This window comes from Cyprinus carpio, chromosome A4, assembly GCF_018340385.1.
Source record: "Cyprinus carpio isolate SPL01 chromosome A4, ASM1834038v1, whole genome shotgun sequence".
Classification (NCBI taxonomy): Eukaryota; Metazoa; Chordata; class Actinopteri; order Cypriniformes; family Cyprinidae; genus Cyprinus; species Cyprinus carpio.
The window spans coordinates 4,638,490-4,654,071 of NC_056575.1; the positions used below are offsets into that span (position 1 = coordinate 4,638,490).

Consider the following 15,582-nt stretch of genomic DNA (forward strand, 5'->3'; position numbering starts at 1 on the left):
AGTCCAGCCGACCCCTTTGTCCTCTTCCTTTCCTCCCACGAACTTACTACATATATATATATATATATATATATATATATATATATACACATACATACATACATATTACAGTTTGGCTAAAGTACCAGTGCATTGTGGCAAAAATAAATCTGGAAAATGTGCCATGTAGTTTTGTTTCATAAATCTATTAAAAAAAAATCACCTTGTGGGTTTAAAACAACTGCACAATTTTGCTCAGAAAAGTGAAATTAGTGACATTTGTTTGCATTCAATGCCACTTGGGTTGATATTTTATTATCTAATGCAATGATTTTTAAATGTAGCTTAACCGTCCAATAACTTTTTGCTGTATTGCTCTGTTCTCATCAGCTCCTATGGAGCAAGAAATAAGGACAGAGAGGAATAATCATATGGCTGTTCTCTCTCTCCAACAGTTTTGGCTGTGAGTCAAGCCTCCCCAACACACATTCTCCCTGTCTCTATCTATCTAAACGCCTGCTCTCTTGCTTTGCTAAAAGAGCGCTCCCAGAGGGCTCAGCGTTGTCTGGCTTAGGGGAGAGGAAACTCTCTGACTAGGCCGGGTACGATGCAGGAGGAGGGTAAGTGGCGCTTGGCTCATGGTACTGCTTTGATTTTTGTCTCTCGTGTTGCCTGACTCCCTCTGGCCGTGGCTCTGGGAGATATGAAGGGTGATGAATGGAAGGGTTTGTGTTTTGGGAGGAGCGGCGTTCCCTCCTGAAACCTTTCAGCAAGACATGCCATCACTCATGGCTGGCTGACCAGGAAAGCGTAATCCCAGGTGCTGCTGGCTGGTGATTTTCAGCCAGTTTTTTGGCAGACTGCTCAACACAATGGATAATAGAGTGTGACAAAAAACAGGACTCAGTGGTCGAGATACGTTTCTCCTCCTATGAGCCTTTGTATTTCTGCTCAATTCAACGAAAAACTTAACTCTACAAATAAGCGATGGATCAAACCAGACCAAACCAGAGGGCAAAGTTTGAACCGATATTGAGTACAAATTCAATAAATCGAAAGCCTCTGCATTTATCTTCATTGTGTTTAATTCTTTGCTGGTGCCCTGTCAAATGAACCTGAACCACTCCTAAAACCAAACAGAAATGGCAGGGTGCTAAAATAAAAATGAATTTATATTTATTTATTTGCTCAACAGTGTGTGAGATTTCTTTCTTAAACCCATCATCTTCATCTCATTGGATGATTAAAAACATTGATGAACAAGGACGTCTATGCAACAAAAATAACAAAACGAACAGCCTAACTGGATCATTTTATACCTTTTCTTCTTTTAAATTGCTCTGCTTTTATCTTTTAAATTTCACTTAATTAAATGTTTAATGCTGAATGTTTATGTAATGTAAAATATGTCAGTGAAGGTCTAGTATTTTCGATTTGTGTGTGGCATCATTTACAAATATCTTCAGTGTAGAATCAACATTGACCATAACTGTTTCTAAGTTACCGTCATGTTATAGATTGTGCATACATATGTGACGTGCTCATTCATTTTTAATTAAGACTTCGCAATGGGCGGAATCAGTGTGTCAACAACTTGTCACCCAACTGTACATTAACTTTTGATATAGCCTAATATCTGGTTGAAAGAACCCATTTTTTGACCTTGAATCCTTCATAGTCACTGTCATTTATATGGCATTGAGAAGCATGAGGAACACGACCACCTTTTCACGCTCCATCTGTCCAGTGTGTGATCAAGCGGCAAACTGCTGACTCAGCCTAAGGCAACGTCCTACTACAGCAGACTCGAAATAACTTGATTTGGGTCAAGTTGTCACACCTACCGACAACCTGTTTTTGCAGCTTTTATGAAAAGAAAAAGGTTTAAATCAGCCTAAGCTGGTTTGCAGGTCTCTGCCTGGCCAAGCTGTTGTTTTGCTGGGATAGTTGATCAAAAATGGTGAAAACATCTCTAAAACTATCAAACCAGCCCACCGAGACTGATCTGACAATTCGCTTTTAGAGCCAAGAGGAACAACTGCATCTTTGCCTGGGATCAATTGCAAGGGATCAATTTCATTTACTTCCAATCTTTGATCAATGAACGTAATGGCTCAGACAGAGAGATGCATGCATATAACCTCTGAATCTTAATCAAGCGGAAGATCACCGATCAGTTCGAATAAACATCACCGTATGGGACATTTAATCCCATTCTGAGACTTATTGTATGACCATAATACATTCTCACCAGAAGATCTCATCACTATTTCATTTATTTGATCATGGATATGATGACTAATGCCTCCTTTTGTTAGAATGTGAATAATTCTCTCAATTGGCCGTATTACAGTCGTACAACAGCCCGCTGTCCCGTCATGTAGCTTTAGCTTCAACAAACAGATTAATGTTGAATTGCAATTTCCTCGCAGTCACCTCCATTAATGGATCCCGGCATCATTTCTGGAGCTCAGAGGTATTGAACAGGTCAGACTATTAAAAAGCCATTTTGGCTATACATGAAGGTGATGTACGAGGTCACCGGCATGAAAGGAAACGTCTTAATGTTTAAGATCAACCGTGATACGATTGTCTTTCTCTCTTTTATTCAGAAAACACACTGTGCCTAAATGTACAGAAGCTAAAGACAAGCCTAGTGTATATTTAGCTCATGTAGGCTGGAACAGAAATTGCATTTTGTTACTTCAAGTCGATTTTCCTTTTTGGTTCTGTCAGGGAAAATTTGCCGGTATGAAATGCTTAAATGTAATACACCAGAATGAGACACAATGTCTCAAATGGCATGGCATAACGTGCTAACTGAAGTGCTTGAATCATTTATGGAAAGACACACTGAGGTTTTATCCATTGACAAAACCGCCAATTCCTGACAAAGACCTGCAACATTCATCCACAGAGACAAATGAAAGATCCTCTTTGTCCTGTTGAGATGGATGAGTTTGGGGGTATTATGAGGTGTAGTTTTAGGGTTCAACAGGCATTAATCAGCATCGTTTGCCTTGCTACTGAATGCCGATAAATTTAAATACATCACTAAGATTTGACTCTTTATTCTCCATCCCTGTCTTTTTCATTTGAAGCCTGACATGCTTCTTGATTTAGGCTGTGATGTGGCTGCCTCTCCAAACAGTCTCAGACTCAGTACATCATATTGATTTCTGTGGGAATGAGATTTGTTGCGAGCAGATCCCTCGTGCTGCTGATGCTGTGCTTGTCAGATGAAGTTGTGCACAAGGAAGGAAGGCAGAAGAATGGAAGAATGGAGTTTGGTGAATCTGACCCCTATGCCTGGAACTGTATATTAAGTTGGGCTGCATACTTGGCAGTATGGCGCCCGGCTACGGTCTAATGCTAGTTCCAGACGGTAAACCTACAAAGCATGCACAGCCCGTTCACTGACTGTCTGAAGCATTATGCACACAAAAATTGCAAGCACTGACTGAAATAACAAAGTCATATTTCAGTCAGTTATATAAGAATGTCCATAATAAATCTAAAAATAGTGGATTTTTTTTTTTTAATGGACAAATCTACTTTAAACACATATGCATTAAACATACTCAAAAATATACAAGAATTATACAATAAAATATTTTCGATATTGAATTCATTATTATTTTCAAACCTCATAATTTTCAAAAAAATCTATTATTTAATATACATTACATAAATATATTTTATATACTGATAAAATAAAAATGCTATAGATATATAAAGTAAACCTTTTTATAGTTTGAGACCTTGTGAATTACAAATAATTATTGAACTGAATTAATTGAAAATTGATCAATACTTCTCTGTAATTAGTTGAAATTGAATTTTGCCACGTTTTGCCAAATATTCCAGATAAACCTGTCCTTATGCAACACTTAAAACCAAAACAGTTTCTGACCTTACACTAGCAAAATTAGTTGGTGAAAATGGTTAACCAACATGATCTTGCTGGTTGAACTAGTCAATAACCCTCTTTCAGACACCAGCATCCAAAAGCAGGCCATCCCAGATGTTAAACTGAACACAAGCCTAGGTAAACAATAAACACTTTTTCACACTTTTTTTCCCCTTCAGTGTGGCAGTATTTGGCTTATACGTTGTGTGCATGGTCGAGCAGGACACAAAATTAATTAGAACAATTATCCTCTCTGGAAAAAGTTTAGTCAACATTCAAATCAAATTCTATCAGCCTGGCTGAAGATGTTTGCTTCTCTTTTTTTCCCCCCACATCATGGCGTTGAACGGAAGAACGGTATTTATATTTTATATGCCCCTTTTTAATGTGATGCTACATGCAGGTTGCCAGGTGGTGTGGAGGTGTACAGGTGTGCATAATTCATAGCTTTTTTCTCTCTTATTTTTCTCTGTGGAGATGGAAGCGGTGGATGGAGTCATGTAGCCCACAGAAAGTCCAGAAAGCATGACTCCTGCAATAGTCCAACATCTTTAAAAGAGCTACACAGTTTAACATGTGCATGCTTATTTGTGTTTGAGTGACTCCCGAAGCATTCAAACACACTGAAAGGTAGACTTCTCAATAATACGTTCAACCATCAGTGCTAATAAAAAAAATCCCTCGTTCCCTTTGTTGTACTCATCTTGTTCCTTCAGAATTGCATGGCCTATTTTGTGTGTGACCTCGATATTTCATTCAAAAAGGTGAACTGTGGACTATTTGGGTGTTTTTATAAAAGCCTATGACCTTTTAATGCACTCTGAGACCATGCACAGTTCTCTTTATTTCATTCTTTCTTAATACGTCTATATTATCATTTAGTTAAGTAATTTTTTAGTCTGGAGCCCTGTTGTTGAGGGTAGGTTATATTTTCATAACATACGAGTCATTTGCTCGTGAATCAGGAACTGTGCTCATGCACTCTTTGCTGTTTATTTGTTTTTTACGTTTGTCCCGAGGACAACTCAACAGAAAGACGTGTTTTGACTTTTCAAAGTAAGATGGTGATGGTGCTTTGAGACTATTTTGGTCAAAAATGTCTAGATGTTTGTTTACCTGAAATAGAGTCGTTCACGAGCTGCAGGTGTTCATCTTCAGAAAGTCCTTCCTCAGTTGCTGCAATAAAAGATAGGATGCATTTACATTTACAGGGTTTTGCATTACCAGTTTTGCCTGGTAAATCGACATAAAATCCTAAATATATATATATATATATATATATATATATATAAGCTATATATTTGGCATGGAGTACCATTATCAAAATTTACATTTTCAACGGGGTCATGCGCCAGCCGAGCAACTGCCACTGAGATGAATGAGAATAGCTTTCTTCGGGTATTAAAGACCTCCTTGATGTAGGTAGCAGACAGCTATGGGAGCTCATAACTTCTCTCTCTCTTTCTCTTTTCATGCTCGCAGAAGTTTGTGTGGGAGGCAGCCTGCCTTGTATTTACCCAGTCAGTCAGGAGCCTACGCAGGAACATCGGAGAGAAAATGCCACACTTTGCTATGGTTCCATCTTCTGATCATAAAGGGAGCGGGAGTGAGCCTCTTCAGCTACTTTGACTTCCCTGATTACTGCATGCCACCATGTTTTTATAGCATACTGAGAGATTTATGCTTTCTGTTATGGAGGTTTTATTTATAATGCTTGATTTTAAGTATTTTATTTTCAGGCATAAAAATGAGAAATGATCATAACTGAAGCATCTTATGCACAGCACTAGAACAACTTATAGCTTGCCCATCATGAAAGTATGGAATTATGTGTTTTCTTACGCCAACTGCAAAAATAAATAAACAATAATGCATGCCTTTATGTTTTTTTGCTTCACTGGAACTCTCAGCCCACAGACAGAAACACTTAATAATCCACAAAACACTCACATCCTAGGGTCAGAACCATTTTGTGCAGGTTGCAATTATATGTGTGTGTGTATATATATATATATATATATATATATATATATAAGCTATAAGGCTATATGAGTTTATTTATAGTACATGGAAAAGGTTAATAAGCATTACATATTTTCTTTGTTATAAACAGAAAGCCTTTTTGACATCACAATTCAGCACCGAACTCAAAACCTATATATAGCCTAAACCGACTAATGAATTATGTATATGACAATACCTGAAAATACATCCAACACAAGACGCCAATGAAGTGGAGAATCTCAGATTTTACACTTCGCGTTTGAACCCTCGGTGCTCCCGTAGTTTGGAGTACGGAAGCATCATGGACATCGTGAACCCAAAAACTCGTTGTCATAAACAAATGTAAGAATAATTCGGTGTGCATATGCTATTTTTTTTTTAACAAAAGAGAATTGAATTACAAAAGCCAGTTGTTAGTACTCCTACTTTGAAGTGTTATCGCGATATTTTAATGCCTTTTTAGAGTGTTTCCAGTGATAAAGTTGGGAGTGTCTGGTCTGTGCTGTTTATGTGGCAGTTTCACATCTGATATCTACTAATCCTGAACTTTGACACTCGTGCTGTATTGAACAGGATCGGTCAACATATATCTGTTATGGATACATCGTTGTCAAAAAAAAAAAATAATCGTGTTAGCGTTTAATTTTGCATTTATTATGCATGTGTGTGTGTATATATATATATATATATATATATATATATATATATATATATATATATATATATATATATATATATCTGTATATACGTATATATACACACGTGTGTGTGTTTACTATCACAGAAAGCTATACTATGCTACTATGCCATTGTTTGTTTACAGATTCCAAATGACAAAAATCCTTCTTCTTTGTAGATGTCAAGACAAGATGATAATTCAGTTTTCTGAGCTCACATGCATGATTAATATGTAAATTATATGATTGCATGATTAAGATATCAGTCATATGATGTGTTTTTGTAATTGCATCACTGACTAACAACTCTTTGTCCTATTATTGATTTTAGTGGAATGCATCAACATTATCTTTCCTAGTCTTGGAGGAGTGAGGTCTGATCCTCTGTGATTATACTCAGAAATGTCAGGCCAAGAGGAGTCGGACAAGGGTGTGGACATGTGGTCCTCCCTCCGCTGTCTGGGGTATCTCTCCAGCTTCAACCTGCTGGTAGCCGTGTGCTTGGGAATGTACGTACGGTGGGAACAGACTGCAGAGTCCATGATTCTGGTCATCTTCATCTTGGGATTGTTCGTTTCGGCCATAGCCTGTATCCTCTACTACTACTTTTCAATGGAGTCCGCCAGTTTAAGTCTCTTCCACCTGTGGTTTGGCTTCCTGCAGGGACTCCTGTGCTTCCTGAACAGCCAGTCTCTGGAGAACGACATAAAGGAGCAGGTCACAAACTACCTGTTGCTCGCTAGCTTAGCCATTCGGACGCTCTGGGCCCTAACAGAACGCTTGTGCAGTAGCGCTACGAATAAACCAGTCGTACTCACCTCGTCCGAGCTTTTAGAGCTCCTGGGATTTGGTGTTGCAAGCATCAGCTTGGTTTTCTACAAATCACTGGCTACGATTGCTCTGATGTTCGCGTTAACGGCCCTCATCGTGGACCTTCGCATGAAGTCGCCCTTGGCTCTCCCTAATCTAGCCTGTTTTGCTGTAATCACCGCTGTTACCTTCTTCCAGTCCTTGGAGATCCAAGCAAACCCCTTCGCGCTCAGCTGCTACCTGGGCCGGCTTATCTGCGAGCCTCTTCTAGACGTGTACTTCAGCAGCTTTTCGGCTACAGAACGCTGGAAGCAGTTTCTCTCAGCCGGTCGTCTGTGGAGGAGATTTTCTCTGTTCCCATTGGCACTTGTTGAGTTGGCATTCTTTGTGCTCTGTGCCTTTAAGCTGGGTAACCTGGATGTTTGGTACCTGGTCATCCCTGGCTTCTGCGTCTTTGGCCTCTTGTGGATCCTGTGCCACATGGTGTTCCTTGTCACGCTATGGTGCTTTCACACCAAACTAAGCGAGTGTCAGAAGACGTGGGCGGCCCAGCGCTCGCAAACGCTCAGTTTGGACAGGATCATGGCCTCCAGGGGCATGCGTCATTTCTGCCTCATTTCCGAACGTCTGGTCCTCTTTTGCCTGATGTCCACCATCATACTAGGGGCCGTCTCATGGCAGGTAAAGCATGTTGATTAATGCTTTCAGAATCATTTCGATCTATCTAGATGAATCATGTTTAACAATACTTGACATTAACAACATAAAACATCATTTACTTCCCCTCATGTCATTCCAAACCTGTATGGCATTCTTTCTTCTATGGAACACAAATGAAGATACTCTGAAGAATGTGTCAGCTGGTTTTAACCATACAATAAAAGTCAATGTAATCAAAATAGTTTGATTACCAACATTCTTCAAAATACCTTCTTTTGCATTCTGCAGAACAAAGTCAGTCATGCAAGTTTAGAATGACGAGTAAATGATAACAAAAATTATGTAATATTTTTGTTGAAGTATTCTTTTGACATATTTAAAACACTATATGCCATAATAACTTATCTACACCAAAGATGCATAATGTTAAATGGGGACAACATAATAAACCAGCCATCAGGCCTTGGGCAGAAGTGCTTAATCTAACCTTTATAGTAATTCTCTTGAGATTTAATGTTAAGATATGAATGCTGCAATGAGTCATTAGAAGCACTTCCGACTTTGCTAATGTTATTCAGCGTGTAAAGCAAATGCAGTGTTTAATTTTTTATAATAAATGAATTTTGTTTTGTTTTAAGTCATTTATTTTATAATTTTTTTTGCCAGTGAAAATAGTATGCTGGTGAGTCAGAGGTATATTCAGGCTGTAGTACACTAGATTAAAATGAACAGGCCTGAGAACAAAAGTAACACTACTAGCATACTACTCACTTAAGACTGCAGATCGTGCACTATTTTTAAAGCAAATTGTATGTATGTAGCATACACTAGAAAAGTGTAGAATTTAAATTTAGATTTACGTGACATCATCACATAGCGTGTTTAATTTAGCTTGTGGCATCTGGCAAACTGATCAAATAATGAGTTGAGAAACAGATGGTAAAATGGTAGCTTTTATGGTAGTCTTTTATCCAATATGACTTCGCGTTCAAGTTATGTATTTTATCTGTATGTGAGCTTGCTGAGAGTTGAAACTTTGACCATAGTGTTTCTAACGCCATGCAACATGAGCTACAAGATCTAGAACACTAAAAAATGAAGATCAAATTGAGCAAATATCAATGTAGAAATTAATCTAAATTGCAAGTAGAGTAGAATGCAAGTACGCTATTGCCAGCATAGCCTCTTTTATTGTAATTTTTTTTATCATTTGCATACATCAAGATGTGTATAATATCAATCTTTTCAAACTCTGCCATGAAGTTAGAGTGTGTTTGTTTGGATGAACTTCAGAGTTGTTGATCACCGAGGGTTCCTCTCCACAGGTCACTAATGGACTCTTCATGAGTGTGTTTTTAGTGGTACTGCCACTGGAGTCTCTGGCTCATGGACTCTTCCATGAACTGGGCGACTGCTTGGGAGGCACCTGCGTTGGGTATGCGGTGGTAATTCCCACTTGCTACAGCAGGTAACTGCACATGTACATAAACACAACAGTGATATGGCATTCAAAGGCATTTTCTGACATGCTTGTTCACATGGTCACAAGTACATTGATAGAAATCAACAACCTTGCAGAAAGCTTCTCATTTATGTTTTATATAACAAACATGAATACCCAAGAAACTAGTTTTCTTATTAATCATATTTCTTAGAATCAGTTCACATGCATTTACAAGTATTCATCTAGCAGAAGCTAAAAGTGACTTACAACTGAAAAAACATTTGTAATTTATCATAGAGGAATAATATTAGCAGCAATGCAAGACTGTACTTCAAGCCCAATTCAGTTTCAGAGAAAATCCATATAAGCTTAATATCTGTACCCACGGCAAAAGTATATTTATATATTAAATATTTAGTGTTAAGTGGGCCATGGTCTACACTTGCATAGCATTTTTCCTAATGTCCACTTATAATGATTATAATATTTTGTTGCAGTAAAAACAGTTTTACATGACTTATTTCCATCCTTTCTCTGACCCTTATAATTAAACAGTTTTTCCTACTCTAGCTTTAAGACTTTGACAGTATATGCAAATGACTTCTATTTTAATTGGCCTTTATTTACCAGTATAGTTCACACCGATGTTCAGCACATCAGGTCATGTTGCTGAATACTGAACAGCTTTTGATTTTTGAATCTGGCCATGGTTGTGATTTCACTATGATGATGAAGTAATTTAAAACAGCTTGTTTTGTATGTGTAGCTAAATCAGGAGGATGATTAATAATCATGATTACACTATCAAGGGATCTGCTGCCCCACTCTTGCTCATTTCGAATGTGCATCTTGATCAGTCATTTTATAAGTGTCCAAAAAAAAAAGGATGCACAACCACCCCGGATTGGATCTTATGAACACACGTTAGCATTAAATAAACTCATAGCCTTTAATAAACTTGGTATATTGTTGGTCCCGTTGGGAAAAGAATGTGCCATGCATACAGAGAGTGCGCGAGGGTGGGGTACAGGGCAGGTCTCTGATTATGATGTCGATTAGGATGCAGCTCCACAGCCACTTCATGCTCAATATTCCAGCACTCTTGGTGAAAGGGCTCTGCATGAAGCGTGTGCATGAGGGGAATGTAGCAAGGTGCAATCTTCCATCTGATGGGTACAGATCATGTTTTTACCATGACGAGGGCCTCTTGGGAAGATGAGAGGGAGGGAGGGAGGAGAGAGAAATGCTCAGGTCGACAGGCTGGCCTTCACCAGCAAGAGCTAGTTTTCATTCTTAGCAGATGCTGTGTGGTACCATTTACTTTCACATTTAAAAGGAATGCACTCTGGCCATCATCCAAATTTTCAGATGGTTCACCCAGAAAGCATTTTAATACTTTATATAAACTGTGAACAATTTATTAGTCCTTTTAATTAAAAATCTTGTTTATCTGTTCTGATAGATGCCTTGTGGCTAGTAAACTTCTTGTGAAATGTCATTTCAGCTAAAATTTTGCCTTTGGTCATGATATTATTTTTAAAATGTTGTGTTTGGGAACGAGAGGCATTGAACCAGGGATGGGTTGAGCAGGAAAAAAAAAGGATTTGAAGCGATAGAGAAATGCAAACAGGAAAGCTACGAGATTGAGAGAGAAGGAAAGAATCCTGACAAACGTCATTTCCGCTTGAATGGCTCAGCACCTGCCTGGGTAGTTTTCATGGGTCACTGTGCCTTAGACTTGCCATTTCAGTTTTCAGCAAGCATGGGAAATAATCTTTTAACACTGCCACCACAAAGAGTTGGTCTTGGTTTTATAATCACAATCTTTGGGAAGCAATGGTATGGGGGGATCATAATGGTCTTGGTTGTTAATTGTCCATTTGTTATTAGCGAGTGTTCTGGGTGATATTTACAGCTGAAGCTTTGCCATGCTCTTTTAGATAGGCAGAAACGGGTTAGGTTGACCCTGCGAGAAGCTGCAGAACTACTTGCATTTTTCAAAAGGATTAACGTCATGCTTACTATGGCCTTTCTCCTTTTCTTTGTACCTTTTCCTGCATCTTACATTTTCAAGACCTTTTTCAATTCAAAAAATTATTTTTTTTGTACATGGGTTAGTGTTCACTCAGAAGGTCAAGGTGACCCAGTTGGCAATTCAGAAGCATCAGCCTCTCTTGCACATTTCACCCATCATTTTATCCTCTTTTTCTCGATGTGATGCAGTGCGGATGGACAGCCATTGCTTTTGCCTCCGGGGCAAGCCCAGGAACTGCACTCCACAGCTACTTTGAACGCTGTGCAGCGACTCTTCTCCCATCATCTCATCCAGACCTTCGGGTGTGACTACTCCACCAGTCTAAGCCTAGACACTCTGCAGGCCAAACTGCGCTCTTTTCTGGAGCTCTGCACTACAGAAGGCCCACGGCATGACACCTACATCCTCTACTACAGTGGCCACACACTTCCCAGTGGAGACTGGATTCTGGCAGGTAAGAGCTGGATAGCAGGTGCAATTGGTAGGGCAGGAATTATCAAAATTAACTGAAAGTTAAGGTTGTGAATTGGAGGATGTATAGGTGTTTTTTTTTTTTATTGAAACATGGATGAAGACCCAAACTCAGTTTATTTCCGTATATCATATACCAGTTGGTAGTTATTTATATCATTGGTCCCTAAATGCCAAAATCAATATTGCTTTTCCAGGTCTTTGTAAAAAAGATCAAGGCATGAATACTTTTATTTTGACTTGGCTTTAGCAATTTATCATTCTGAAAGCTCTCCAAACTGTAACGATATATCTTGGTACCATTGTTCCACCATGCTTTATCTTCCTGCCTGTGTGTGTGTCCTGTAACTCAGTGAGGTATTAATCCTTATGAGCGATATGGGATGTCACAGCCTCTGTCATACTGTTTGATCAGACCAGGGTGGGTGAGAAACAGCCAGGAATCCTCATTCAGTTTTTGAACAAGAAACTTGCCGAATGTTATTCGCAGTCTTACCCGCAGCATGGCAAACTGTCAGATTTTGTACACCTTTTCGGTGTTGCTCGCACCGTCTCTCTCCATTTCCCCTGCAGCAACAGTCCATCACATCTTGTCAGCACTTTCTGTAATTGTGAATGGGAATTTCTTTACTGAATTCAAGCTGGTGCAATGATGATTGAATAGTCTTGTTGTTTGAACTAGTCTAAAGTTGACAACGCCTTGGTAGTAAATGACCAAATGTCTGGTACTGTTATTCTGGTAACTGGTCAAGAAGCACCTACTTTTCCCATTGATTGACAACCTTTCTTGTCCACAGGTGGTGACTGCTTGCGTCTACAACAGATCCTTGATATGTGGAAGGAACGGAACACCGGCTTCTCCTCCCGCCTCATCCTGGTCCTGGACACTGAGAATTCTGCACCATGGGTGAAGGCGGTACGAAAGGTGGAAAAGATGTATGTGGCAGTACAAGGAGCCAAGATGAGCCCTGTCCAGGATGCCGAAGCCCAGGATGCCCCTCGTTTGGGAGACTTCACTGCTGAGTGGGTGAAATACAACTGTGATCCTGACAGTGGCGTGCAGTGGTCAGAGAGGGGTCGGGTCATCTCAGCGATATACGGTGTGTCCAAACCCTGGAGTGACTATGCTCTCCATCTGCCCACTGGAAGCGATGTGGCCAAGCACTGGAAAACGCACTTCCCCAAGGCCACTTACCCATTGGTGGCTGTGGCGAACTGGTGCTGTGGACTCAACCTCCTGTGGCTGTGTAGTGTGTGTTTGCGCTGCATCAGGAGACTGAAACTTTCTTGGTTCCCTCCCAGCATACTAGACACGGGGCAGGGGATTAAACTAGTCCGATCATAGGTGACCAATTGGTTTGCTTCTACACAATGTATATACTTCACCATGTATCTTTTCTATGCAATTTTGGGATATCCTTTATTGAGTTAACTGTTCAGTTGCCTTTTACAAATTACTTTAATCAGTTATGGATAGGGAACATGGATCGTTCATTCCTGCTTCTAAAGATCTACTTTCTTCTAGAGTTTAGAGTCGCACCCAATTTTCAAATCAAACCAGAAGATCTTGATTAGAAGATTCGGGAATATTTGATATGAATTAGGGCTTATCCTTGCAGGAAGTTTGATCTTTAGGAACAGAATTGAGCCACATTGTCATACGACAGTTTCTTCTGTTTATCTATGTGCCCTGTATACACAATATAGCCACTGTCTTATCTCATTTACAATATTGAGACTGTCAGCACCAAGTGCCTTGTGTTAATTTATTACGTTTTAATCGGGTTTTCTAAGGATTTGGGTGAAATATGTGTATTGCAATGTAATTAGTCTCAGACAAAGTCAAGCAAGAAATCTTATTGTACCTTTAAAATGTTACTTTTTTTTGCCAAGCTGTAGAGTGGGTCTGGTTTAGTTGTTTCTTCAAGACCTCTACAAAAGCCAATGTTTAAACCATATCATGCTATATTTTATTTTGTATTCTCTGTGGGGGTTTTGTGTTGAAGAGTTGATCTTTATTAACTCTTTTTTTTTTTTTTCTTTTTTTTTTCAAAAGACCAGCATCCTTTAATAAAGACTGTTTGGTAAGTAGATGTTCTAGCATGTGCAGATATACCTCTGTTTAGTGATGATTAGATAGGATAGCATGTTAAGGCACTACAGACTGTCCCATTGTCAAAATCATCACAGTGCTATGAAATGTTCACTTCCGAAAAACTCGCACAATGCAGTAAAAAGACTTTGTACTCTTTTCTATTTAAAGCCAAAAAATGTAGGTTGACTGCATAGAGCACTACACTTTTTGACAGTAAATGAAACCGAATGATTTTAGTTCTGATACGTTACAGTTGTTGAAATACCAATGACGTTTTAACACATACAATTGAGTCATCATTGTCCCAATGTCCCGACACTAGCCCCTTTACTATGCAAATAGGGAACAAGAGAAAGTAAAGAGATGCAGCACCTGAATCGGTTTTTATATATAGCTATAATGTACATATATAGCATTTCAGTTATGTGAAAACATGGCGTGTGATGTCATGGAAACAGTGATTCTGTGAGTTTGTTTATTCTTGTCCTTTAGAGAGTACGACCTGCGTTTCACTGCAGCTGAACACATCTCCCAGGCAACATTTTAAAGTCACTTTCTTGCATTTTATTAGTTCAGCACAGCAGGTGGGTGAACTACGGCTACCTTGAGGCTGTTCTTTCAAAGTGAGGGAGAAATCCTTTCATTGCTTGTCTCTTAAAGGTATGGAGAACATTTATGTCAGTTTTATTACCTACCCTCCAGAACCCAGTTCCTACTACTTGTTGACAATTCTCTGTTGTTAGCAGAGGCAGAGTGTAGCATCTTTGCTAAGGTCAGTGATTCATGTATGTACGGCAGAACTGTTTTATGCAGTGATTAGATTAAAGCTAGCTTCATCCTCTAAATAAAATGAATTAGCATTGCTCTGCTTCACCTATAGAGGATTGCTGAGTCAGATCATGATGAACAAACACACGCACACTCATCTGGACCTTGTGTGTCTTTCGAAATCCAGATACATCAGCTGTGAGTAAGCAGATGTCAGAGTCATATTATGCAACTGCACAACTGGGTCAGAATCATAACATGGAAATGCACAAGGTGCTTTGCTTTCAACAAACAATTCATTTGAAGATATTCAATGCATGTTTTAAGACTTGATTCCTCTTGACCAAGCAGGTCTGTAATACCTAGAGAAAGCTGTCCATGAGAGAGTGTCATGGCCTTTACCAGAGACAAGTCAGTGGTAAAACATATACTATATAATGAAATGTACTGTAACATTTTTGATTTTATATGCTGCATGTGATAATTTGTATTGTATCACAATACAACTCTTCTTGGCAACTTTTGAAAAGCTGTCAATGGACATTCTCGCCCACAGACCATTGGCTGAATGTCTGATGCATGACTCACATAAAATGGGACACACTTGTTTTGAAGTAGTCACCTGATTGGTTGAATTCTACAGGATTTCCTGGAGATGTGTTTGAAACGTTCTTTAACAGTCCATCTGGAAACAAAATCGCTGTGACGGCAAACCCCTAATGGAAGAAG

General features: G+C 39.1%; 1 protein-coding gene across 3 annotated transcripts in view; it reads left to right on the forward strand.

Annotated features, from left to right (window-relative positions):
• Positions 1-14,368, forward strand: part of LOC109074599 (transmembrane protein 168-A) — a 56,811-nt gene extending 42,443 nt beyond the window's left edge. Inside the window, exons 3-7 of one of the 3 annotated variants that reach the window (XM_042747409.1) lie at positions 5,372-5,495; positions 6,902-8,061; positions 9,366-9,508; positions 11,708-11,973; positions 12,788-14,368. In XM_042747409.1, coding sequence (XP_042603343.1) covers positions 6,973-8,061; positions 9,366-9,508; positions 11,708-11,973; positions 12,788-13,335 — 2,046 coding nt within the window. In that variant the 5' untranslated portion in view covers positions 5,372-5,495; positions 6,902-6,972 and the 3' untranslated portion in view covers positions 13,336-14,368. Of the gene's footprint in view, positions 1-5,248; positions 5,496-6,029; positions 6,236-6,901; positions 8,062-9,365; positions 9,509-11,707; positions 11,974-12,787 lie in introns of those variants that run through there. The other 2 variants (XM_042747416.1, XM_042747403.1) reach the window with 2 other exon arrangements.
• The last annotated feature ends 1,214 nt before the right edge of the window (positions 14,369-15,582 follow it).